Raw genomic sequence first — 26,457 nt, forward strand, 5'->3', positions numbered from 1 at the left:
TGACTTCAAATCCAATCTGCTTTCTGCTATCTACCAAGTAATGCTGAGAAGCATTCCAATAGCAAAGTCCAAGTGAGGAATTTGAGAGACTTCCAATGTGAAACCAGATTTGGAATCAGAGGATCTAGCATCAAATATTGATTCTACCTATTTACATGTGTGACCATTGACAAATTGCTTATCTGGCTTTTAATTTCCTCACTTATAAAATGAGGGTGTTGGCTTAAGCAATCTCTAAGTTTCCTAAACCCTCTGATCTTTAATAGCATCTATAAATGTTCATGGTTTTCACCATAGTGGTACCATAGGATGCCTAAAGAGTCATTGGAAATGATCATACATGATTATGTTTATTATTATTTTCAAATTTAACATAACATAAATGATTTAATTTAAACATAAATTTAGCATAACATAATTTTAACATATTGAACATAAAATTATGTTCCATAATTATGTTGTTAGGAACATATAGATAAGACCATTATTATTGAAACAGGCTAAATCTCTATTTTGTTAAATAAATAATAAGTTAGGGTAGGGGCTTAAGCTAATTACTTAATGAAAGAGATTGCAAGTTATTAATGAGAAATAAATTATTATATTTTGTATTATATTGATATTATTATATTATAGATCACTACTGAGATCAGAAGTATAAAATTAAGCCTATAGCAAGGAACCAAATGGTAAGCCAAGACTGGGTGACTTACTATGATCAGACCTCAGATCCCAAAGCCCAATGAACCTGTTACATGCTGGGGCCATGTCTCTCTTTCTTCAGATTTGCTACATGAAGATAAGGGAAAAATAAGAGAAAAAGACAAATGCATTACTTTTGCCTTTGATTTTCACAGATATGAATCTCATTCTCCTTATACATGAACAGAACAAAATCCACAATTGGTTTATGCTCTTAATACCATGTTTTTCTATTTTTTATAAATCCAGCATAGTTTCTTATATTTCTTATATTTCTGTAGCATTTTTCCAAGAGCCTTTCACATATCATTTCACATATATGTTATATAATCTTGTGGGATACAACAGGCTTTTATTCTTCCTATTTTATAGTTGGAGAAACTGAGGCACTGGGATGAATAAACTGACAATGTGATATGAGTCATCATGGCTAATTAATGGCAAAAGTAGGACAAGACTTAGAACTCCTGACTTCTGGGCAAGAACTCTTCACACTAGACCAGTGAGGCATGGACAAATCCCAATATGCTCTCCCCCATGTCATACAATATGCCAATGGCAGGTTCAGGGATAAAGCCCAGACACCTGAGTTGATGTTATTCTTTGAAAATAATCTTTGGAACCATTCTTCTCTTCATTTCCTTGGTTAATTTTTCTCTAGTATAAGTAATATGTGTCTTCTTTCATAATAGCAACATGGAAATGTTATTTTATGATAATACATGTAAACTATGTCACCCGCCATTTTGAGCAGGGGCTTGGTATGAGAGAATTTGTATGGCAAAATGTTAGAAAACAATTGTTAAAAATCAACAAAAAAAACTAAAATCCTCTTATATTCCATCCTATGTAATTGTTGTCCCTGTTTTCCCATAAATTTTCCATAAAGGAAATGGCCCATGAACTAGAAGTCTTCCTTTGATTCCATCTTTTTTTTTCAATCTGTTTAGAGACATTGAAAGCACTTTACAATTTTCTAATTACATTCCAACCTGATTTCCAGTTCAATTCCAGACCTAGATCATTATTCATTTATAGCACTTTACTTCATATATTTGTGCTAGTGGGTTAATTTGTCACTTAAATATGTGACTACATATTTATTACATATACATATGTATATTACATATACATATACATATTATAATTTGAGAAATATGCATTTTTCTCTTTTTTCTATCCTATATGATTAATGTTTTTTACATTATTAAGAATCTCACCAAGGAGATTTTGTGGTATTCAAAGTGTGATGGGCCAAACTGGACCCCATGAGGGAAACAGAAAATAGAAGACTCCTGTCATTAGGTAACATGATCTAGTTAAGATTATATGAAACAGCAAAAATAATAGAACTAGAAAATGTCAAAAAAAATTTTTAAATCTATAGTATTTCCTTTGTGGAAAATTTATGGGAAAACAGGGACAACAATTACATAGGATGGAATAAAAGAGGATTTCAGTCTTCTTTATTGAAATTAGTGTTCACAGAGATGAAATAATTCAAATACCAAGTAAAATGAAGATAAACCATCTTGTAATAACACTCACTACATAGTGATTTTTGTTTTTTGCAAGGTATTTATAATAAGGGCATAAATTTAGGTCTCAACAGAATCTCAGAAGTCACCTAGTCCAACCTCTTTATTTTAAATATAAAGAAAGTGAGAACCCCCCACAGGGTAAAGTATTTGTCCAAGGTCCTAGAGGTATAAGTGGCAGGTTCTGAATAGAAACTTGGGTCCTCTGACATCAAATTTGTCAAATTTGTAATTATTTTCTCTGGGCCACACTGCCTCTATATAATAGATTCTAGAATACTTTAACACTTACAAAGCACTCTGCATATATTATTGAATGTGATCCTCACAATATTCATCTTATCTGTATTTTACATAGGAGGCAAGTGAAGCTCAGAGAAATAAAAGGTTGCCCAGGGTCACACAACTAGTGAGTGTCAGAGGCAAAATTTAAATTCAGGTTTTCCTGATTCAAGTTAGACATTCTGTCCACTCTACTGAATAGCTACATACATTAATTAACTCATTGATAGCCATAATATGAAGAGGTAGGAAGAAGTAATGAATAGGGAGCTAGAGTGGATAAAAAAAACAAATTCAAGTCTCTCTTTTAACACATACAGGCTGTGAGACTCTTAGCAACTCACTTAATTTCTCAGTATCATACCCTAATGCTCTAAGACAGTTAGTCATAGAACAGTTGTCTTTCTTCATTGGAAGAAAGAATTTCCTCCCCCATTTTCTGCGCAGTTGAAATCATAATTTGTCTAATAGTGCCAGTTTGGTCAGAGAGTATAGAGCTTCCTCCAAATGAGATTGCAATAACCCTGGTAAAACTACACATTATGAGAATTTCAGAGAAATGTGAAGATCGATATGAACTGATGAAGAAAAATGAAAACATATGTAATGACTACCATAGTCTCAATGAAACAGTTGGTCGAGAAGCAGAGGGAGTATGAATATGGAGTGTTGTGTACTTTGGTATATTCATTGCTGGGACAATTAGATTTGCTTGAGTTTTTTCTTTGTTACAAAGGAAGATGCAGGGAGGGGAGAGGAGTTTTCCCGGGAAATTACTATGGTGGAAAAGCAAAAGGAATCAATTAATTTTTTTAAGGCATTGTTAAGGGAAATGAAAAAAAAAACTACAGAATAGGTAAAAGGTAAATGTTGCAAAATTATAAAACAAAACAAATTGAAAAAATAAACATGGCCCGAGGGAAAAAACTGAGGAGATCCCTCTGCCTTATTTCATTGCATAGTTGAGAGGTTCACTGCTCCTTTGCATATTATTTTTTCAATGTTATTCATTCATTTTGCTGTCTTTTTTTCTTTCTGTCTCTCTTTTTCTTTAAAAATATTATTTGCTATATGGGATGACTCTTTGGAATGGGTACAAGTTGAGGAGGAATACTGAGAGACATTTTGGTGATATAAAACCAAAAGATATCAATAAAATTTGCTTTAAAGTAATTATTAATGGATTATTACACAAGCTTAGTATAAAGTTACTAAATACTAGCTGTTCTCCTATATCATTGTTCTTGTGTAATTAACCTCCCCATGTCATTGCTTTCACCTACTTTGATTCAATACAACTCAATAAATATGAAGTGCCTACTATGTGCTAAGAACTGTGCTAGGCTCTGAAGCTACAAAGCCAAAAACACAAGTACCTTTTCTTGAGTTTACATCCTAGGGAAGGATACAACATGAAAGCAGATACGTAAATCTAGTGTAATCTAATGAATGGGAGTAGAAGGATCTGGAAAAGTAAACTTTTTGCTTTTGTGAAATCAATGAATAATATTCACTGGAGTATGATCTGTACCAGTTTTCACCATTTTGCTATGATAGTGCTGACCTTACCTCCCTTCTTATCCTTGTGTCCACTGATGTTTTCCATTTTAGTTAAAATGACACTTATGTATTGTTAAAGGACCAAAATTAAGTTACATCATTCCACCCTGCTGGTTTAGAAACTAATACATTTAATAGACACTCAGAATCTTTCTAAACGTGCTCTTCATGTTCAGGAGACTGTGTTCATACGGGCTGAATGTTTTCCCACTCTGTAGGTGTTCAATAAAAATTAATTGATGACAATCCTCCCTCCCCTTAAGCTTGGTAAAGGTCATATTTCTTTCCATGGCTTTAGCCCAAATCTGAAGAATAAAACAGTAATCCTTGGGGAGAATTCTGAGCCAGACCCTTGGTGGAGTACTATGTCCAGTTCTGGGCTCCATAACTGGAGGGGGTGTTGAAAACTTGGAGAGAGTTCAAAGATGGGGGTCATGGATTTATATAAAGGGGAAAAACATACACATTATAGACTCTCAGATATCTGGGGATGGTTTAAGAATGTTTCAGTGTGCCAGAAGTTGTACTGAATCCTTTTCCTTAAGTCCCTTTCAGGCCTAAATTGAGTTTTTTTTAAAAATACACCAGGTTGATTCAGGTTTCATAATGTCAATTCAAATATGACAGAATCACAGAATCTCAGAAATGGAAGGGGCTAGAATGAATCTATTCTCACAGAATTAAAGAACTTTAGAGCTGGACCGGCCTCAGCAGCTGAGTCCAGGTCATATTTGAGAAAGATTCTTCACTATAACCATTGGGGAGAATTCTGAGTCACACCCTTAGGGGAGTATTGTGTCCAGTTCTGGGCTCCATCTTGAGGGGATGTGAAAAACTTGGAGAGAGCTCAGAGACCATGATCACGAATGAAAAGGAGGAAAAAAAAATATCACAAATGCTCATATATCTAGGATATGACCTTAGAGGCATCTGATTTCTTTGTGATATAAAGTGAGAATTAGGCAGGAAAAAAAGCCTGTGGTAATCCCTACTCCCGCTTCATTGTCTTAGAAATCTATTTTGGCCAATGTGTTACTTTATTTTTCTGAATAAATATTCGTTACAAGAGGGAGATTCTGTGGAGAGGGAAATTCTCTGCTAAGGGGGGAGGAGGTTGAAAGTATCAGTAAAAACGTTTCAAAATTCACAAATGAACTAAAAAAGAATAGAATGGGAACCTAAGAAGGTAAATTTTATTAATATCTTTTTAAATATATAGCTTTCTATGAAAAATCTTTTTTGTTTTTTTTTATATTATATTTGTGTTTGTTGAAGATTAAATTCACATTTCAAATGAGAATGGGGGGGAGGGGATTCTATCTCCTGAAGCAAATTACACATCTTTCCCCAGTTTTCTCCATTATTCAGGGTTTTCAAATACTTCAGGGACACAGGCACCTTTAGGTACCCACTTCAGCAGCTCAGGGGTAGAGCATAAGCAGGGTGTGGTAGAAAGGGGCTTCCACTAGACTCCAGAACCAAGTAGCCCGAACCTTGAGCTGCCGCAGGGGAAAAGCTCAGACTCCGAGAGGCAGCCGCAGGTCCTCCGGCTACTTACTAGAGCATCTTCCCGAAGCACCATAAGGGGGAGGAAAGAAGCTGCAGAAGGAGGAGTTGGCGCCCAGCCAATGGGAGCCCGGGGCAGCAGCGCGATCCTTTCCCGCCAGCTGGCTGGGGGCGGGGGCGGAGCTGTCCCCAGTGGCCGGTACCCGGCGCCGCATCCCCCTCCCTTCTCTGCTCCCGCCCCTCTTGCCTCTCTCTCCCTCCCAAGAGCTCCCAGCTCCCTTTCTTTCCTTCCTTCCTGCTTTCCTCCGGGAGAAACATGGCTGGGAAGAAAGAGGAGGCGCGAGACAACGGGCGTGGGGTCGTGGTAAATGGAAACTCCTGATTTCCGGGCAGTAGTGAGCGCCCACACCCTCTGTATCTCCTTCATCCCTCCCTCCAGGCTCTTACCCTTGGCCATCTCTTTCCTGAGAGGAGTTGAATACTTTTCTGTAATTCTAATAAGGCTGGCTCCTCTGCTCTAGCGATGGACAGAGCCCTTGGGTATCGCTCAGTGTCTCCCAGGGACACTTTGTTTCCATCTTCCAACAAAGACCCTCAATCCCTACCCCTAGACAAACTCAACCCAGGGAGCACTCATTGCCCGTTCTCTTTTTCTTTCTCTTTCTCTTTCTCTTTCTCAATCTCTCCCACAGTCCAGACTTTTTTGTTCTTCATACCCCTCACCAGAGCCCCAGCCTCCGCATCCTGGTCTTTGACCTCGCTTTTTGCCTTCTCTGCCCCCAAACCTGACTAACCCCAGGCCTAGCTTTTAGAACTGAGAGCGAGGGGTTAGGGATGGGGAGGATGCCGGTGGGTTTGCACTTTATAACCTTCCCCCCTGGACTTTCCTTGACTGTAAAATACTAAAAGAAAAACGTGAGAGGATCAGTATGGGATTATGAGATTTTAGGCAATCGGCCGGACTCTAAATCTCAGTTCCTACCCAGAGAGCACCTCCTGGGTGTGAGGCTCCGGCCGCTTTAAAGGATTTCCTCTGGTGTTTTTCATAATAGCCTTCCACTCTTCCTTTATTGGCCCGCTTTGTTCCAGCTTCTCCTCAGGTTAAAGTTGAAGTGGAGGGCGGTTTCCAATCCTGAGCAAACCCTGTAGAATCCTTTATAGTGTGCCATTTGGCCCATAGCATATCAGCAAATGATAGTGGTCATGGAAATATTGGCTCCCGATTCCTTGTTTTAGGGCTAGGTCAATTCAGTAAATTTTTGTGGAAATGAACAGAATCTGTAAATTAAGGGGGAGATGATATTACATGGATACATAGAGTGAAAAGAAGAAAAAGGGAATGGGAAGAGGCAGGGAGGGACTCCTTGGTTTCTTCTGTTTAGATAGAACTTATTGTTCTAGTGTTCATTTAACGGAGGGAACAATGGTCTTGGTGGAAATCACCTGATTTGGAGTCAGAGAAATACAGTTCAAATCTTGGACTCACTGATATTTTTTGTGATTGTTTGGTCATTTAATCATGTCCAACTCTTTGTGGCCCTGTGGACCGTTGCTATTGGTGGGGGGATTTTTGGCCAAGATACTGGAATGGTTTGCCATTTTCTTCTTCAGTGGATCTTTTTGTCAGGCAATCAGAAATTAAGTGAAACTTGCCCAGGATCACACAGCTAGGATAGGTCTGAAGCTGGATCTGAATTCAGGTCTTTAGAACTCCAGACTGTAAGATTTAAATTAAGATCCAGAGGGGCAGCTGGTAGCTCAGCGGATTGAGAGCCAGACCTAGAGATGGAAGGTCCTTGATTAAAATTTGACCTCAGACACTTCCTAGCTGTATGACCTTGGGCAAGTCACTTAACCTCCATTGCCTAGCCCTTACCACTCCTCTGCCTTGGAACCAATACACAATATTGATTCTAAGAAGGAATGTAAAGGTTTTAAAATTAAAAAATTAATATCCAATAACTCCAAGTGTTATATTTTAGGAAATTTATTAATAATCACTTGAAGTAAAAGAAAGAAAAGAAAAAAAGTAAAACCCTGAGTAAAGAAAAGTTTTCCCAGGCTTGTTTGGGAGAAAAGAGAGAGGGGCAGGGTCACACTCAAACTTTATCTCCAAAACATAAGGATGTACATGAGAAGGAATGTGGGAAGCTGGGATTTTGAGTCCTGAGGAGCAGATTCTAATTACACAAGACCCAATACTCTTAACCACTGAACCACCACTGCCCTCTTACCTCAACTTGCCTCTTACACAGCTGCTACTTACTACCTGCATATTAAGTTACTACTTGAATGAGTTCTTTCCCTGGGCCTCAGTTTCCTCATTTGTAAAATGAACAATATGATTGCTAAGGATCCCTTTCAGCACAAATCCTTTTACACTGCTCAAGAAATTAAATGAAACATCTTCAGCTTTACTAGTTTAGTTCTACTTTTATAACCCCTGGTTTTTAAGACATCAATGATAATAATGTTACTTTATATTTAACTTTACTTTAAAGTTTGCAAAAAGCTTCACATTTATTATCACACTTAAGGAGATACATGGACATTACAATATGCTGAGATACACATTTCATCCACTTGGCTGTATTTGCAGAAAAGAACAAACATCCAAAATAGGATAGTTATGAGAACAATCACTTGGAATGTTTTGGCTCCTGCCTCAAGCAATTAAAGTTTGTATCACTGAATTGAAAATTTCCCTTCCAGCAGAGAATTCACCAAGAAATTTCTCTCTAAATTAATTTCCTTAGAAGAAACAGCCCAAAGAAAACAACCCTAAAGGGATTAAGATTATTGCATTGTTGTTGGGTTTCAAGATTTCGACAATCACAAAACTAAACCAGTATAAAGAGGGGAGGTCAGGTAGCATTTCTCACTACCCAGGAACCAGCTGGCTATAATGATTCTGAATTCAGACTCAGGATAATTTTTTTAATAACCCACTTCAATGCTTCCTTCACAAAGACCCTGTGAGGTAGGTACCACATAGGGTCTTCAATTTAGAACTGGAAGAGATCTTAGAAACAGTGTAGTCCAACTCTTTTTACAACTGAGGAAATTGAGACTTACAGAGATTAAGGTGATTTTTTTCAATGTTATACAAGTAGTTAGTGGTGGAATGAGAATTAGAACCCAAGGAATATTGATGTCAGTTTTACAAATGAAAAATTGGAGTGCAGAAATTTTAAGTGACTTGGCCACCTAGAGTCAGCAGTGGGATTCTAACCCTTCTCTCTCCTGGATCAAAGTCCATGTGTGTATATAGACATGTACATATACATTTACACACAGAGAGATACCTATTGGGCTACCCAGTGTGACCTTGGACATCTTCCTGAGTCTCACTTTATTAATGTGGGAGTGTGTGGTCTTGTTGATTCAGAGGTCTTATCCAACTCTGAAATCTTATGATTTCTACTGACTTTTGGAGAAGACCCACAATATTTGTGTGTTATGGAGCTCCGATGAAGACATACTCTCTATGGTCCAAATCAGCACTTTTCCTGCAATTTAAAATCTTGGAGAGTTTCCTGAAGCTTTTAAAGATCAAGTTATTTGATCAGGATTACACAGCTAGTTTGTGTTAAGAGCAGGAACCCAGATCTTTTTGACTATAAGATTAGTTTATTACCTGCTACCAATGGAGGGTACAGTAGCTGATAGAGGACTGAGTCTGGAGTTAGGAAGACCTGTATTTTAAGTTCAGACTCAGACATTTACAAATTGTGTGACTTTGGTCAAATCATTTTTAACTCTGCCTCAGTTTCTTCACCTGTATTATCTGGGGATAATAATACCTTTCAGGATTCTTGTGAAGATCAAATGAGATGATATTTGTAAAGCACTTAATGCAATGCCTAGCACAATGACTGGGTTTAATGTTAGTTGTTATTTTTCCATCTTCTCTCTCCTTAATGTCATATAAATATTAAAGTGAGTATTCAAGAGAAGATAGAAAAGTAATTATGAGTCACTTGTATTCAATAGAAGATAGAAAATAAAATGAGTAGTAAGCAGCCAATTTCACTAAAATGGCATACCAAAACTGTACATCATTTATTATTTAGATACTGTAAATTCTTATATACTTGGCCCTTTGCATACATTCCATAAAGCAAACAACTCATTTATAAAGTATGTTCTATTAGGTGTTGTTAGCATATTTGGCAGACTCCATCCCTAATTCAGTTCAATATTAAATGTAGGAAAGGCACTGTGCTAGGCACTGGGAATAAAGACAAAAGTGAGGTCATCCAGAAAAGTCATCTTCCTAAATTCAAATCTAGCCTCAGACACTTTCTGTGTCACCCTGTGCAAGTCATCTAACCCTATTTGTCTGGGTTTCTTCATCTGTAATAAGAGCTGGAAAAGGAAATGGCAAGCCACTCCAGTATCTTTGCCAAGAAAGCACCCAATGGGGAAATGAATGAAATGACTGAACAATAAACCAATGTAACTAAAATCAGAAGGGAAACAACAAATTGGGGGAAAATCTTCATAGAAACCTCTGACAAAGGTTTAATTACCCAAATTTATAAAGAGCTAAATCAATTGTACAAAAAACCAAGCCATTCTCCAATTGATAAATGGGCAAGGGACATGGATAGGCAGTTCTCAGATAAAGAAATCAAAACTATTAATAAGCACATGAAGAAGTGTTCTAAATCTCTTATAATCAGAGAGATGCAAATAAAAACAACTCTGAGGTATCACCTCACACCTAGCAGATTGGCTAACATGACAGCAAAGGAAAGTAATGAATGCTGGAGGAGATGTGGAAAAGTAGGGACATTAATTCATTGCTGGTGGAGTTGTGAACTGATCAAACCATTCTGGAGGGCAATTTGGAACTATGCCCAAAGGGCGACAAAAGAATATCTACCCTTTGATCCAGCCATAGCACTACTGGGTCTGTACCCCAAAGAGACAATGGACAAAAAGACTTGTACAAAAATATTCATAGCTGCGCTCTTTGTGGTGGCCAAAAATTGGAAAACGAGGGGATGCCCATCAATTGGGGAATGGCTGAGCAAACTGTGGTATATGTTGGTGATGGAATACTATTGTGCTCAAAGGAATAATAAAGTGGAGGAATTCCATGGAGACTGGAACAACCTCCAGGAAGTGATGCAGAGCAAGAGGAGCAGAACCAGGAGAACATTGTACACAGAGACTAATACACTGTGGTATTATCGAACGTAATGGAGTTCTCCATTAGTAGTGGTGTAATGTCCCTGAACAATCTGCAGGGATCTAGGAGAAAAAACACCATTCATAAGCAAAGGATAAACTATGGGAATAGAAACACCGAGGAAAAGCAATTGCCTGACTAGCAGTTGAGGGGACATGACAGAGGAGAGACTCTAAATGAAACTCTAATGCAAATATTAACAACATGGAAATGGGTTCAAATCAAAAACACATGTGATACTCAGTGGAATCACGCATAGGCTATGGGGGGTGGGAGGGAGGAAAAGAAAATGATCTTTGTCTTTAACGAATAATGCTTGGAAATGATCAAATAAAATATTATTTTAAAATATATATATATAATACAAAGCAATTGGAGGAAGGAAAAAGCAGTAAAAATTGATGGTGAAGCGGGGAGACTTCACAGATATCAAAGCTGAGCTTTAAGAAAGATAAGGATTGGGACACCTAGGTAGCCTAGTAGTCAGCGTGTAAGACCTGTTGTCAGGGTGATCTGAGTTCACATTTAGCCTCCAACACTCCCTGGTTATATGAACATAGGCAAGTCAGTTAATCCCAATTGCTTCATCCTCGCTGATCTTCTGACTTGGGATTTAATTTTTTTAATATTAATTGGGAAATTTTTATTTAATTAATTTAGAATATTTTTTCATAGTTACAAGATGCATGTTCTTTCCCTCCCCTCCCCACATCTCCTCCCATAGCCAATGCTCAATTCCACTGGGTTTTTCATATGTCATTGCTCAAGACCTATTTCCATATTATTGATATTTGCACTAGTGTGATCATTTTAGAGTCTACATCCCCAAATATATCGTCATCAGCCCATGTGATCGAGTAGTTGTCTTTCTTCTGCGTTTCTGTTCCCACAGTTCTTCCTCTGGATGTGGACAACATTCTTTCTAATAAGTCCCTCAAAATTGTTCAGGATCACTGCGTTGCCACTGATGGAGAAGTCCATTACATTCGATTGTACCACAATGTGCCAGTCTCTGTGAATAATGTTCTCCTGGTTCTGCTCCTCTCACTCTGCATCACTTCCTGGAGGTCATTCCAGTTCCCATGGAATTCCTCCGGTTCATTATTCCTTTAAGCACAGTAGTATTCCACCACCAACAGATACCACAATTTGTTCAGCCATTCCCCAATTGGAGGGCATCCCCTCATTTTCTAATTTTTTAACATCACAAAGAGCATAGCTATGAATATTTTTGTACAAGTCTTTTTCCTTATTATCTCTTTGGGGTACAAACCCAGCAGTGCTATGGCTGGATCAAAGGGCAGACAGTCATTTAGCACCATTTGGACATAGTTCCAAATTGCTATCCAGAATGGCTGGATCAATGCACAACTCCACCAGCAATGAATTAGTGTCCCTACTTTGCCATATCCCCTCCAACATTCATTACTTTCCTTTGCTGTCATGTTAGCCAATCTGCTGGGTGTGAAGTGGTACCTCAGAGTTATTTTGATTTGCATTTCTCTGATTGTGAGAGATGTAGAACACTTTTTCATGTGCTTATTAATAGTTTTGATTTCTTTGGCTGAGAACTGCCTATTCATGTCCCTTGCCCATTTATCAATTGGAGAATGGCTTGGTTTTTTGTACAATTGATTTAGCTCTTTGTAAATTTGAGTAATTAAACCTTTGTCAGAGGTTTTTGTTATAAAGATTTTTTTCTTAATTTGTTGCTTCCCTTCTACTTTAGGTTGCATTGGTTTTATTTGTACAAAACCTTTTTAATTTAATATAATCAAAATTATTTATTTTACATTTTGTGATTTTTTTCTAACTCTTGCTTGATCTTAAAGTCTTTCCTTTCCCAAATATCTGACATGTATAATCTTCTGTGATCACCTAATTTACTTAAAGTTTCCTTCTTTATATTCAAGTCATTGATCCATTCTGAGTTTATCTTGGTGTAGGGTGTGAGATGTTGATCTAAACCTAATCTCTCCCATACTGTCTTCCAATTTTCCCAGCAGTTTTTGTTGAATAGTGGATTTTTATCCAAAAGCTGGGATCTTTGGTTTATCATAGACTGTCTCACTGAGGTCATTTACCCCAAATCTATTCCACTGATCCTCCTTTCTCTCTCTTAGCCAGTGCCATATTGTTTTGATGATGACTGCTTTATAATGCATTTTAAGATCTGGTACTGCTAGGCCACCTTCCTTCATATTTTTTTCATTATTTTCATTATTTCCATTTTGCTCTTCCAAATGAACTTTGTTATTGTTTTTTTCTAATTCAGTAAAAAAAAGTTTCTTGGTAGTTGATGGGTATGGCACTAAATAAGTAAATTAGTCGGGGTAGGATTGTCATTTTTATTATGTTAGCCCATCCAACCCATGAGCAATTAATGTTTTTCCAATTATTTAGATCTACTTTTAATTGTGTGCAAAGTGTTTTGTAGTTGTGTTCATATAGTTCCTGTGTTTGTCTCAGCAGATAGATTCCTAAGCACATTATATTGTCTAAGGTGATTTTAAATGACATTTCTCTAACTCTTCCTGCTGGGACATGTTGGAAGTATATAGAAATGCTAATGATTTATGTGGGTTTACTTTGTATCCTGTAACTTTGCTACAGTTGTTGATTATTTCCACTAGCTTTTTAGTTGATTCTCTAGAATTCTTCAAGTAAACCATCATATCTTCTGCAAAGAGTGATAATTTGGTCTCCTCATTACCTATTTTAATACCTTCAATTTCTTTTTCTTCTCTAATTGCTACTGCTAGTGTTTATAGTACCATGTTAAATAATAGAGCTGATAATGCGCATTCTTGTTTCACTCCTAATCTTATTGGGAATGCTTCTAATTCATCCCCATTGCAGATGATACTTCATAATGGTTTTAGATATATAATGTTTATTATTTTTAGGAAAGGCCCTTCTATTTCTATGTTTTCTAGTGTTTTCAATAGGAATGAGTGTTGTATTTTGTCAAAGGCTTTTTCTGCATCTTTTGAGATAATCATGTGATTTTTATTGGTTTGCTTGTTGATATGGTCAATTATGTGGATGGTTTCCCTAATATTGACCCATCCTTGCATTCCTGGTATAAATCCCACCTGATCATAATGAATAACCCTCATGATCACTTGTTGGAGTCTTTTTGCTAGTATTCTATTTAAGATGTTTGCATCTATGTTCATTAGGGAGATTGGTCTATAGTTTTCTTTCTCTCTTTTTGGCCTGCCTGGCTTTGGAATCAGTACCATATTTCTGTCATAAAAGGAATTTAGTAGAACTCCTTCTTTGTATATTATGTCAAATAGTGTGTATAATATTGGAATTAGTTGTTCTTTGAATGTTTGATAGAATTCATTTGTGAATCCATCTGGTCCTGGGGATTTTTTCTTAGGGAGTCCTTTAATGGCTTGGTCAATTTCTGTTTCTGATATGGGGTTATTTAAGTATTCTATTCCTTCTTCTTCTGTTAATCTAGGCAATTTATATTTTTGTAAATATTCATCCATATCACCTAGATTGTCACATTTATTGCCATATAATTGGGCAAAATAGCTTAAAATGATTGCCTTAATTTCCTCTTCATTAGAGGTGATGTCTCCCTTTTCATCTTTGATACTGTCAATTTGGTTTTCTTCTTTCCTTTTTTTATTAGCTTGACCAGTACTTTGTCTATTTTATTTGTTTTTTCAAAGTACCAACTCTAGTCTTACTTATTAAATCAATAGTTCTTTTACTTTTGATTTTAATAATTTCTCCTTTAATTTTAAGGATCTCTAATTTAGTTTTCATCTGGGGATTTTTAATTTGTTCACTTTCTAGTTTTTTAATTTGCATGTCCAATTCATTGACCTCTGCCCTCCCTAATTTGTTAATATATGCACTCAAGGATATAAATTTCCCCCTGAGTACTGCTTTGGCTGCATCCCATGGGTGTTGTTAGATGTTTCATCATTGTCATTTTCTTCATTGAAATTATTGTTTCTATGATTTGTTCTTTAACTGATTTTGGAGCATCATATTATTTAATTTCCAATTAATTTTTTATTTGCCTTTCCATTTGCCCTTACTAATTACTATTTTTATTGCATTATGATTTGAAAAGGTTGCATTTGTTATTTCTGCTCTTTTGCACTTGTTTCCAATGTTTTTATGCCCTTGTACATGGTCAGTCTTTCTGAATGTACCATATGCTGCTGAAAAAAGGGTGTATTCCTTTTTGTCCCTATTTATTTTTCTCCATATATTTGTTAAATCTAATTTGTTTAAGATTTCATTCACTTCTCTTACTTCTTTCTTATTTATTTTTTGGTTTGATTTATCTAGGTCTGCTATAGGAAGGTTCAGGTCTCCCACTAGTATAGTTTAACTATCTATTTCATCCTTGAGCTCCACTAGTTTCTCCTTTAGAAATATGGATACTATACCATTTGGTGCATACATGTTGAGTACTGATATTTCCTCATTGTCTATACTGCCTTTCATCAGGATGTAATTACCTTCCCTATCTCTTTTAAGTAGATCTATTTTTACTTTGGCTTTGTCAGATAATCATGATTGTGACTCCTACCTTCTTTTTTTTCAGTTGATGCCCATTAGATTTTGCTCCAGCCTTTGATCTTTACCCTGTGTGTGTCTGCCTGCCTCATGTGTGTTTCTTGTAGACAACAAATGGTAGGATTTGGGTTTCTAATCCACTCTGCTATTTGCTTCCGTTTTATGGGTGAGTTTATCCCATTCACATTCAGAGTTAGGATTACCACCTATGTATTCCCCAACATTTTGATTTCCTCTCCTAGTCCTGTCCTTTTTTCTTTCACTATTTCTTTCTACACCAGTGTTTTGTTTTTAATCAGTCCCCCTAATTTTCCACCCTTATTTTACTTCCCTTTCTCCCCCCTCCTCTTTTATTCCCCTCTTATTTTTCTTTACGGTGTTTTTAAACTGCCCTCCAATCTCTCCCTCCCTTGTATTGCTTCCCTCCCCACTAGTCCATTTGTTACCCTTCTACTTCTCTATAAGGCACAAATCAATTCTCTGACCCAATGGATGTGATTGTTCTTCCCTCTTTGAACCAATTTCAATGCATGTAAGAATTAATTAGTTCCTGTCTCCAACTTCTTTATCCTTTCAGTATATTGGTGTTCTCCCCTGCTCCCACCACGCACTTCCTTATGAAATATAGATTTACTCCATTTTGTCTCTTTTCCCATTTCTCTTAGTATTAATCTTTTTTAACTCTAGTTGTATATATATCTATATACATATTTATGTTTTGGCATTTCATCCTATACAGTTTGTCACTGTTCCCTCTAAGTATGATTCTTCTAACTACACAGGTGATAACAATTTTAAGAGTTACTAATATCATCTTTCCTTATAGGATTACAAATCATTTGAGCTTATTGGCTACCTTAAAAAAAAGTTTTTGTGTTTTTCCCCTTTCTTAATTACCTTTTGGTGATTCTCTTGAGTTCTGTGTTTGGGCATCAAATTTTCTGTTCAGGTCTGGTCTTTTCTTTACAAATGCTTGGAAGTCTTCTATTTTATTAAATGACCATACTTTCCCCTGCAAGAATACAGTCAGTTTTGCTAGTAGTTGATCCTTGGTTTTAGATCCAGTTCCTTTTCTTTCTGGAATATCATATTCCATGCCTTTCAGTCCGTCAGTGTAGACGTAGCCAAATTCTGTGTTATCCTAACTCTGGTTCCATGGTATCTGAATTGACTTCTTAGCAGCTTGTAATATTTTTTCCTTGGTCTGGTAGTTCTTGAATTTGGCTATAACATTCCTGGGTGTTAACAATTGGGAATTAAATACAGGAGGTGATCTGTGGATTCTTTTAATGTCTGATTTTCCCTCTTGCTTAAGAATGTCAGGGAAGTTTTCTTGGATACATTCCTATAGAATGATGTCCAGGTTTTTTATTTCGTCATGAACTTCCAGTAGTCCAGTAATTCTTAAATTGTCTCCCCTGGATCTATTTTTAAGGTCTGACATTTGTTGTTGAGGTGTTTCACATTTTCCTCAATTTTTTCATTCTTTTGATTTTGTTTTATAGATTCTTGCTGCATTGTGAAGTCATTTTCTTCTAGTTGTTGGATTCTAATTTTTAAAGACTGAATTTCATCCCTGGCTTTTTGGTCATCCTTCTCCTTCTGGTATGATTTTCTTTTTAGGTCATCTTTCATCTTTGCATCATTTTTCAAGCTGGTTAATTTTGGCTTTCAGGACACTATTTTCTGTTTCCAGATGACTTATTTTGCTTTTTAAGTTCTTTTCCCAATTGTCTTCAGCCTCTCTTCATTGATTTTTGAATTGTGTTTTGAGTTCTTCCAAAACCTGTGTCCAGTTTACTGGAGTTTCTGTGTTTTTGCTTTGTGTTCCTTGGTCTTCCTCTGTTCCATTTGCTCTTTGTTCATTACCTGGATAGAAGCTGTCAACTGTCATTTCTTTTGTCTTTTTCTATTGTCTACTCATATCCCCCAATCCCTGTAATTGGCTGTAATCTTGCTCCTCTTATTATTTGCTGGATCTGTGGATTTGGGCTATTCTGTCCTGACGGGGCTTATTCACTGCCCTGATGATTGACTAGGTTAGGTTGATGGTATTGATGAGCCCTGAGTTTAGATCTTCCCCAGCTGGCAGCAGAAGCTGAAGGTGTAGGTGAAGGGAGCTGTGCTTCCTACCCTGTTATGAAGATATTCTCTAGTGGTTGTAGCCTTTGCCCTGGGATTGGAGTCAGCTGGATTCTTACAGTTGCTCTCTGAGCAGTCTGTAGGGGAGGGGTGTTGGAGTTTGAGCTTTCCAGCCCTCAGAAGGTTTCTTATCTTCCCTATTGATAAGATTAAGCCAGGGTGAAGTCGATCTGTAGTGGTAGATGAAATCTTGAGTCTAGCCCAAAGATAAATGCATCCTGGTTGGCCTAGAAATCCAGCTTAAATGAAAGTTCTGGGAGCACCCAGATGATGGAGAGTGGTGCCATATGAGTGCATTCAATGTATGAATTCAAGAGATGGCATGAAGCTTCAGGGTGGTAGAGGAAATCCAAGAGCAGACCTAAGGGTGTCCTTAGGTGATTTGAGGCAAGGATTTTTAATTTTTTAAATTAATTTTAAAACATTACTAGTATCTGTAAACTTTTAAAGAATATTTTGATAACTATTTCACTATAATTGGTTTCCTTTGTAATCCTAAATATCTTATCTTATGCATTTAAAACATCAATCTGAGGAAGAGCGTATAGGATTTCCAGACCATCAAAGAAATTAATGGCAGAAACGTTAAGGACTCCTGATTTAGGGAAATATACTGGACAGGGGAGACAAAATTGAGATTAGGGAATACTCTACCACATAGAGTTTGAGAAAGGTAGTGATGGGGGGGGAAATCTAGAAATCTAGGTTGAGGCTAGATTTTTGTAGGCTGAAGATTTTATATTATATTCTAGAGACAATTGAAAAGTGAGTGAAAAAGTCATAGCTTTTTTTGCCTATCTATGTAATTTAAAAGAAAATAAAAAGCTGAAAATCCTAGGAGCACCTGCTAGTTAGTACTTAGAAACTGTTTAGAGTTTACTCTTGATTATTCCCAGGTATAGAGACGGAACTAAAAATTCTCCAGAGAAAATCTCCATATAGATAATCCAAAATAATTTTCATTTGCATAATAAAGTCTGTTTTAAAATTGGCCTAGTTGTGACATTGGGCAGAAGATTTTTTTTGTTGCTAGCTTTCTTTGTAAGTATAGGAATGTGGAGACTAAAGATTGTAAATTCTAATGTGTCTTTTTATTTTAGATGAAACCATTTGGGTTCCATTGATTTTTACTTTAAGAAGTTTTGGTTCATATTCTTAATTGATCATGTTATGGGTGAGAGACAGCAAGGATTAGTGGATAGCATAGTAGATATAGTACCAGACCTGGAAATGGGAAAATATGGGTTCAAAGGTGGTCTCAGACACAGCTCAGGCTGTGTGACTCTGGGCCAATCACTTAAACCACCATTGCATAACCCTTGCAGCTCTTCTTCTTAGAATTGATACAAAGACAGAAGGTAAGGATTTTTTAAAAAAGTGGATAGAGAGCCAGACTTGGTCAGGAAGACAAATTCAAGTTCTGCTTTTTATACATTAATTCTGTGATCCTAGACAGGTTCCTTCTCAAATCACCCAGATAGCTCTCTAAAACTATATATTGATGACTTGCTAATGTAGATCAGCAAAGGGAATTTCCATACCTAGAGTTCTCCACACTGAGAAGATATCCAGCCTGAACCTAAACAGGCAGCTAAGGGATACATTGGATAGAGTGCTGAATCTGGATTCAGGAAAACCTGCATTCAAATTTGGCATCAGATTCTTATTATTTGACCCTGAGTAAATGATTTAACTTTATATTCTTCAGTTCTTGTATCTTTAAAATGGGAATAATTATAGCACTTACCACTCAAGAGTTATTGTCAAGAGAAAATGGCATTATACTTCTAAAGCACTTTGTAAACATTAAAACACCATTTAAGTTATAGATATCATTATTATACATATCTATGCATGTGACTCATTTATAAGCACATGTGAACGATAATCTCCCCCTTCCACCACATTCATTTAAGATTTGCATGATATAGGTCAAATCTACCATACCCTCCCTCACTTTGAGGTGTTGGAAGTAGTAGAGCGTGTAAGGATAATTTAGGATCGTGACCTAATCTAAGTTTGGTTTTTGGTTGCCAGGGGATATCCCAAATAAAATACCCAAGTCAGTTTGGAAATCTATGGTGGTTTAATCAATATAGAGGGAAGAGATCAAGGAGAAGAGAGAGGGAAAGGGTATAGGATTTCACCTGCCTGGCCTGTGCCAGGGGGAGTTCAAAGTCCTCCACAACAAGGTTTCTGAAGAAGATTAGAGGCTTCTAAGTGGATAGTGTTTGGAAAATATAGGAGGAAAATCAGCCTAAACTCTGAGAGAGCTCAGAGAAGATGCCACACCTGAACTAGGTTACTAGGCTTCCTCCAATATGGTATCAAGGGAAACTCACCACTAAACTGGACAATAGCTACCACCACGCCAAGATGCCGAAAGGCTCAGCACACTGCCACCAGTCACCTCTCCACCACAAAAGAGGCTGGAAAGAGGAAGTGACGCAAAATATATAGATGGTTTTACATCATTTTCCTGCGTCTCATCTGTACCAGTGGTAGCTTAAGCTTGACTTAGGACAGCCCAGGAGTCTGTCAGCTGTTTCTGATTTGTCATTTGTTAGCACATGTCTATCATACGCCATCCTCCTAGATACTTAATCCTCAAGTATGGGTGTAGACATTCCTGTTTTTGTTAGACTAAGTAGGGTGGAGTAACCTAAAATTCACAAGGGGACATAACATGCAGTGAAAGGGATTAGTGAGACTCCCATGAAAGAGGGAGGAAGCCAGGTGGACAGGGAAATGAAGCCCCCTGATCCTTATTCCTACTTCTTACATATAATAGTATTTTTTTTCAGAATTTATTTTTTTCCAAATGGATAAAATTTAGGAAGTACAGTGATCTCTCAGGACACATTCCTATCTCTTATCTGCTTTGATCTGCTCTGATTTTCAACCTGATCTTCTGTTCATTTCTCCTTTGGCAGCCCATTCTCAGGGCTCCCCAAACTAGCGTTGGACTTAGTGTGGATACTAAATTTTAGCCCTACTGTAGCTCAGAACTCCCAAAACCAAACAATCCAAGAGCCTCAGCCTTCCCTGAGGGCAGAGATTACAAGATTATATCACATGTAAGATAGGGTGGTTTGGGGATGGATTCGACATTTAAATGTAGGGCCAGTATCAGAAGAATAACTTTGGGAAGGCCAGATGTAGGCTGACAGTCCCAGTCCAGGCAAAGCCTGTCCTGAGGTAACAAACACAGTCCAGGTTATATCAAGAATAGATGATGGCCTTATTAGTCAAGGGAAGGTGAAAAGGGGATTCGGAATAATCTAATCTAATATAAACTACGTAAAACCCCTCCAGATCTTAATGTCCTGTAACCAGGAGTCATCTTGGATTCAAACTACACTGAACTACTTAGCTGTCAAAAGACCCAGACCCTAACATAAGTAGACCTTCACTAACCAAAACCAACCCCCCTTTTGGTGATATTAGAGGTTTGGCAGTTAGGCAGGACAAGACCCAGGAGAGCTCCTGGATCCAGAAGGATCCCAGACCAAATCTTACAGACAGATGCCCAGGCCATTCAGGATCACACCAGGAAGCTCTGTAGATATCAGTCCAGCCAGCAGGGAAGCAGGTAGGATGGAGAAGACCAGATAGAAAAAAGCCAACAAGGGAAGGCAGCCAGTCCCCTCCAGGTAAACCAGAGAGATAGAGCCAGCACAGGACCCTCCTGTTCCTTAGCAACAGCTTAACTCCCCCTTGCAGAATTCCAGAATTCCTTACTCTGCTATGCCATTCCTCTGCCCTCTGCAAACACACACTTTCCTCCTTAACTTAACTTTTCCTTATAACACACCTTGCCTGGCACAGTGTGCATTTTTTTAATAGCAAGGGAATACTCTCTGCTTAAATTCTGTGCTTCCCTATCTCTCTGGTCGTTATACTTTTCCTTCTTTTCATTAGGCATTACCCCCAAAGTTAAAACCTGCTCATTTAGACTAATTGAGACATAAAGTTAGTCTACATTAGTGAAAAATCTGATTTTTAGTATTTTAGCAAGCACTTATGTGTTAGGTACTATGGTAGGCTCTGGAGATAAAAAAAAAATATATATAAATAGTCTCTGTCCTCAATGTGCTTATATCTTAATGGGGAGAAATAATAGATCCACAGATAAATATATACAAAATAAATCCAGAGTAAATACAAAGTAATTTAAGGGTGCTGAGCACTAACAACTATTTGGCCTCCAGAAAGGCAGCCCCTAAACTATAATCTGAAGGAAAGGACTATAAGGTAGAGATGAGAAAAGAAAGGACATTCTAGGCATGTAACTACTTCAAATTTTTGTAGTAACAACAACAAGAATAATCAAATGTTCCCAAGGCAGATCTCCATGGGGAAATGCTATAATGTTTCATAATGGGAGTGTAGTTTTAAAATATATTTTAAAATATTGTAAAATTTATATTTATATCTAATTATAAAATTTTATATTTAAATATATATTTTTTAATTTTATATAATTTATCTATAAATTTAAATATAATTTGAAAATTAAATAAAAATTATCTATAAATTTAAATTATCCATACATTTAAGTATATATCTATAAATTTAAATATAAATAAAAAATTAATATATACATTTAAATATATAAATTAATGGTCAGTCTATATGTTCCATTGACATCTCTGGCAAGAGTCTAGGGAAAGGTACTTAACTTGGGTTTCATGAACTTTAAAAGGAATTCACTATATTTTTCACTATAATTGGTTTCTTTTGTAATCCTACGTATTTTGCAAATTTAAAACTTTTATTCTGACAAGACATTCATAGACTCCATCAACTTGCCAAAGGGGCCCATGACACAAAAAAAGGTTAAGAATTACATTTCATTTAGACTCTTGTTGAGGATTTTCAGGATATAGATAAGAGTCACAGAGGCTGAGGAGATCTTTACCTTCTATCCAGATCATCATGTCTACTCTTTGAAAGAGAATCGCCATTGATGAGATCATAGGTCCATCAAAGTAGATCTAAATTTTGCTTAAGAATATCTTCCTGTAAAATGGTAAAGTGTCATCTTATCAGTCAGGTTCATGTAATTTTTTTAAACAAAAAAAGGGCAAAAGAAAATTCTAATGCACTGTTTAGATGATCATGAACTCTGAGTTGGTGGAATCTAAATTAATAGTAAATAATTTGTTTATTAAGACCATACCATTGCTTAGTGATGAACTAGATTCAGTCAGATATACAGAGGTAGCATTGTCTAACATAATGGATAGACGCCAATCTGACATTCAAAAGGATCTGGATTTCTAGTCCTGCATCTGATGCGTTTTCGTTTTGTGACTAGGAGCAAGTCTTTTAACCTCCTATGACCTTCTCCTACCCTCCACAATAAGCTGTAGCCAAGTAGCCATCTTTTTTTCAATGCATGGAGTTTCCAAACTAGAAAATTCCATAATCTTAGATCCAGACCAAGATCAAAGACAAAAAATCCAAATGAATAAAGAGTATTTAGGGTTGGAAAAGTAATGTAACACAGTAGATAGAGAGCCAGCCTCAAGAACTCTAGAAAACCTGAATTCAAGGCCAACCTCCAAAAGAGACAGACTATAAACTCTAATAAGTTATGATTTTTCAGTACTCCCAGCAGCTCTCTAAGACCATAAACTATGGAATAGATCCACTTTGGGAAAAGGAGTTTTTTTCAATGGTAGTTTCCAACATCAGTGAACTTCTATGTCCAGTGTTCCTTCCTCCTCCATCACCCCCACCCATAAAGTGCTAAAGAAATTCCAAAAACCAAGTCAACAAGACCTGGAAGGATTCATGAAAAATGCAAGACTCAAGTTGGTCCTTAGAGATAGTTCAGTCTTGGATAGGAGAAGTAGATAAGAAAAACAGAGAAGGGACATGAAGTGTGACTTATTCAGGAGACACAAGACCAGTGTGGCACTAGAATGGGGTGACTTTAGTACCACTTTATTGGTATTCAATAACTCATTACTTAATGTGTTGTTCAGTCAAGGCTTTTGGGCTTTTCTTGTCAAAGATACTGGAGTGGTTTTCCATTTCCTTCTCCTGGGGATCCCCTTTAGTCAGAACTTTCTCCTATGCCACTACCATCTTGAGTCACCCCGCACACCATAGCTTTTATTGAACTAGGCTTGTCCCTCTGCCATGACTAGGCAGAGATCCAGGAGGGGATTACTTAACAGACTTCCACAAATTGCAGGAATTTTAATAAATTCTTAAGGGAAATAAAAAGGATCTTTATTGTCATCCTTTGTAGACAGACTGTGCTTTCTGGGGGTTGTTTCCTAGACCAATGGGTGGGTTTTTTATTATTAATTTTTAAAATTTTATTTCATTGATTAAGTTTTTATTTTTAGGGTTTTTTTTTAGTTTTTAATGCTTTATTTTTGTTTTATTTTAATAACAAATTTCTGCATATGTTTTCCCAAGTTATATGATTCATGTTGTCTCCCTCCCTTCTTCCCTCCCCCCTCCAAGAGTTAACAAACAATTCAATCTAGATTGAATTATATTGTCACACAAAACATATTTCCATATTATTCACTTTTGGAAGTGAATAATCTTGTAAAACCAAAATCCCCAAGCATATACCCAAGTAAACAAGTGACAAATCACATGTTTTCCTCTGCATTTCTATTCTAGCAGTTCTTTCTCTAGAGGTGGATAGCTTTCTTTTTCATACATCCCTCAGGATTATCCAATAGGTGTGTTTTTAAATGTACTATCCAATTAAAGATAATTTCAACCCAAGTAATTTTATTTTCAGATTTCTAATCATTGGCCAGGATATGACTTGGATTTATTCACCTACCCTCAGCACTATTATGAAGATTTGAACTATGTACTTATACCTCATGGTGTCATTGTGGACAGGTAGGTATATTTGCTTCTTCCATGATTCAGTTTAAGAACTACCTAGGAAGTGTCTGAGGCCATATTTGAACCCAGGACCTCCAGTCTGGGCCTGGCTCTCCATCCACTGAGCCACCTAGGTGCCCCCTCCAAGTTGTGATTCTAGCACATACTGCTTGTGTGACCTTAGACCAGGCATATAAACTTTCTTTCAGAGGTGTGCTAGTAAATGTTTAACAACTAGGTTGGGAAGGGGAGTAATATATTCAGCATGCATTTTATGTTTATCTGCATTTTAAAAAAACTTTACATTTTAAAAAAATTATTAATTTTTAGGTTTTATTTTTTAATTTTTTCCATGGTCATATGATTTTTATTGTCTCCCTCGCCTCTTTCCTTTCCACTCCTGGAGTTAACAGGCAATTCCTCTGGGTTATACATATATTATTGCTCCAAACCTATTTCCATATTATTCATTTTTGTAATAGATTCATCTTTTTAAACCAAAACCCCAAATCCTATGCCCATATAAATAAGTGATAAATCATATGTTTTTCTTCTGCATTTCTACTCCCACCGTTCTTTCTCTAGATGTGGATAGCTTTCTATCTCCTAAGTCCCTCAGAATTATCCTGGATCATTGCATTGCTGCTAGTAGCAAACGTCAATTACATTGGATGGTTCCACAATATTTCAGTTTCTATGCACAATGTTCTCCTGGTCCTGCTCATTTCACTGTGCATCAGTTCATGGAGGTCTTTCCATTCTTCTAGAAATCCATCAATTAATCATTCCTTATTGCACAATAGTATTCCATCACCATCATATACCACAATTTGTTTAGCCATTCCCCAATTGAGGGACATCCCCTCGTTTCCCAATTTTAATCACCACAAAAAGCACAGCTATACATATTTTTATACAAACAGATCCTTTCCCATTTTTAAAATCTTTTACTCTGCATTATTAACTCTTTCTTAGGTCTAGATAGTCATCAAAGCTATAAGTCAAGGCCAGTTTTATAGCAATTACTGATTTCTAAGGTGTCGATGCTGGGAGTGCAAATTTCGTATCAGCTCTTTGCAGCTGGCTCCAGCATACCCCTCTGCTGGTGCTCTAGGCAACTCTCTGTAAGATTAAGTTTCAGAGGAATTGTCCACTTGCATTATTAAAGGAAGTTTTCTCACCTGGCCTACTCTCTGTCTCCTATTATTCCTTTCAGATCAAATAATCCCACACACGCTAATCACTGAATTGAGTTTATATTTTATAATTAATAGTGAGGACATTGACTTTTGGGATATTTATAGTTTAAAGAATATTAGATAGTGAAATTTCTCATACATTGCATGGTCTGACAAAATTGAACAATAGCTAGCTAATTTACTCAAAAAAAAAAGAGAAAAAACTCAAATTACCAAAATCTAACAGAAAACAGATCACAGTGAATTGAAAGTCAATCCACAAGATCATCATTAGTTATCACATCTTAATTGATGCTAATTAAAGAACTTAAAAGAAATGGATGAATATTTCTAAAAATATTTTTAAACTAGATAACCTAAATAGAATGTTAGAAGGAATAGTCAGATGAAAAGTCCAAGGTATCATCTTATATCCATCAATTTGGCAAAAATCAGTTTTAAATGGCTGTGGCATGCTTTTGCCTTGTTTATGGCCTTAGAATTCTTCCTTTGACACTTCCTGGGACTAATGTAAAAACCTTCTGGTTGGTCTTTCTGCCTCAACTCTCTCCCTACTCCAATCCATCCTCTCAGCTATAAAGTGACCTTACTGTAAAAAAAAAACTTTAAATTTTTTAAATTATTTTTATTTTTTAAAAATAATAATTCCCCCAATTACATGTAAAATGATTCTTAATATTCTGGGGGGGGGTGAGTTCCAAATTCTCCCCTTTCCTGAGACAGCAAGCAATCTGATATAGATTTTACATGTGCAATCATGTAAAACATGTTTCCATGCTAGTCATTTTGTTGGAAAAAATTCAAACAAAAAATTATAAAAGCAAAATATGTTTCAGTCTGCATTCAGCCTCCATCAGTTCTTTTTCTAGGAGGATAATATTGTTCATCATGAGTCCTTCAGAATTGTTTTAGATCA

General features: G+C 36.6%; 1 protein-coding gene and 1 long non-coding RNA gene across 3 annotated transcripts in view; one reads left to right on the top strand and one right to left on the bottom strand.

Annotated features, from left to right (window-relative positions):
* Positions 1-679: 679 nt before the first annotated feature.
* Positions 680-21,162, bottom strand: LOC107650175 (uncharacterized). The gene is made up of 3 exons (XR_001625169.2): positions 20,998-21,162; positions 6,571-6,866; positions 680-789 (listed from the first exon to the last, which is right to left on the bottom strand). It is a non-coding gene; the product is annotated as an uncharacterized LOC107650175 (long non-coding RNA).
* Positions 5,824-26,457, top strand: part of PRTFDC1 (phosphoribosyl transferase domain containing 1) — a 104,043-nt gene continuing 83,409 nt past the window's right edge. The window contains exons 1-2 of one of the 2 annotated variants that reach the window (XM_007504863.3): positions 5,824-5,952; positions 24,251-24,357. In XM_007504863.3, the coding sequence (XP_007504925.1) occupies positions 5,905-5,952; positions 24,251-24,357 (155 nt within the window). In that variant the 5' untranslated portion in view covers positions 5,824-5,904. Of the gene's footprint in view, positions 5,984-24,250; positions 24,358-26,457 lie in introns of both variants that reach the window. The other variant, XM_056800091.1, reaches the window with a different exon arrangement.

This window comes from Monodelphis domestica, chromosome 5 (genome assembly GCF_027887165.1).
Source record: "Monodelphis domestica isolate mMonDom1 chromosome 5, mMonDom1.pri, whole genome shotgun sequence".
In the NCBI taxonomy this organism is placed as follows: domain Eukaryota; kingdom Metazoa; phylum Chordata; class Mammalia; order Didelphimorphia; family Didelphidae; genus Monodelphis; species Monodelphis domestica.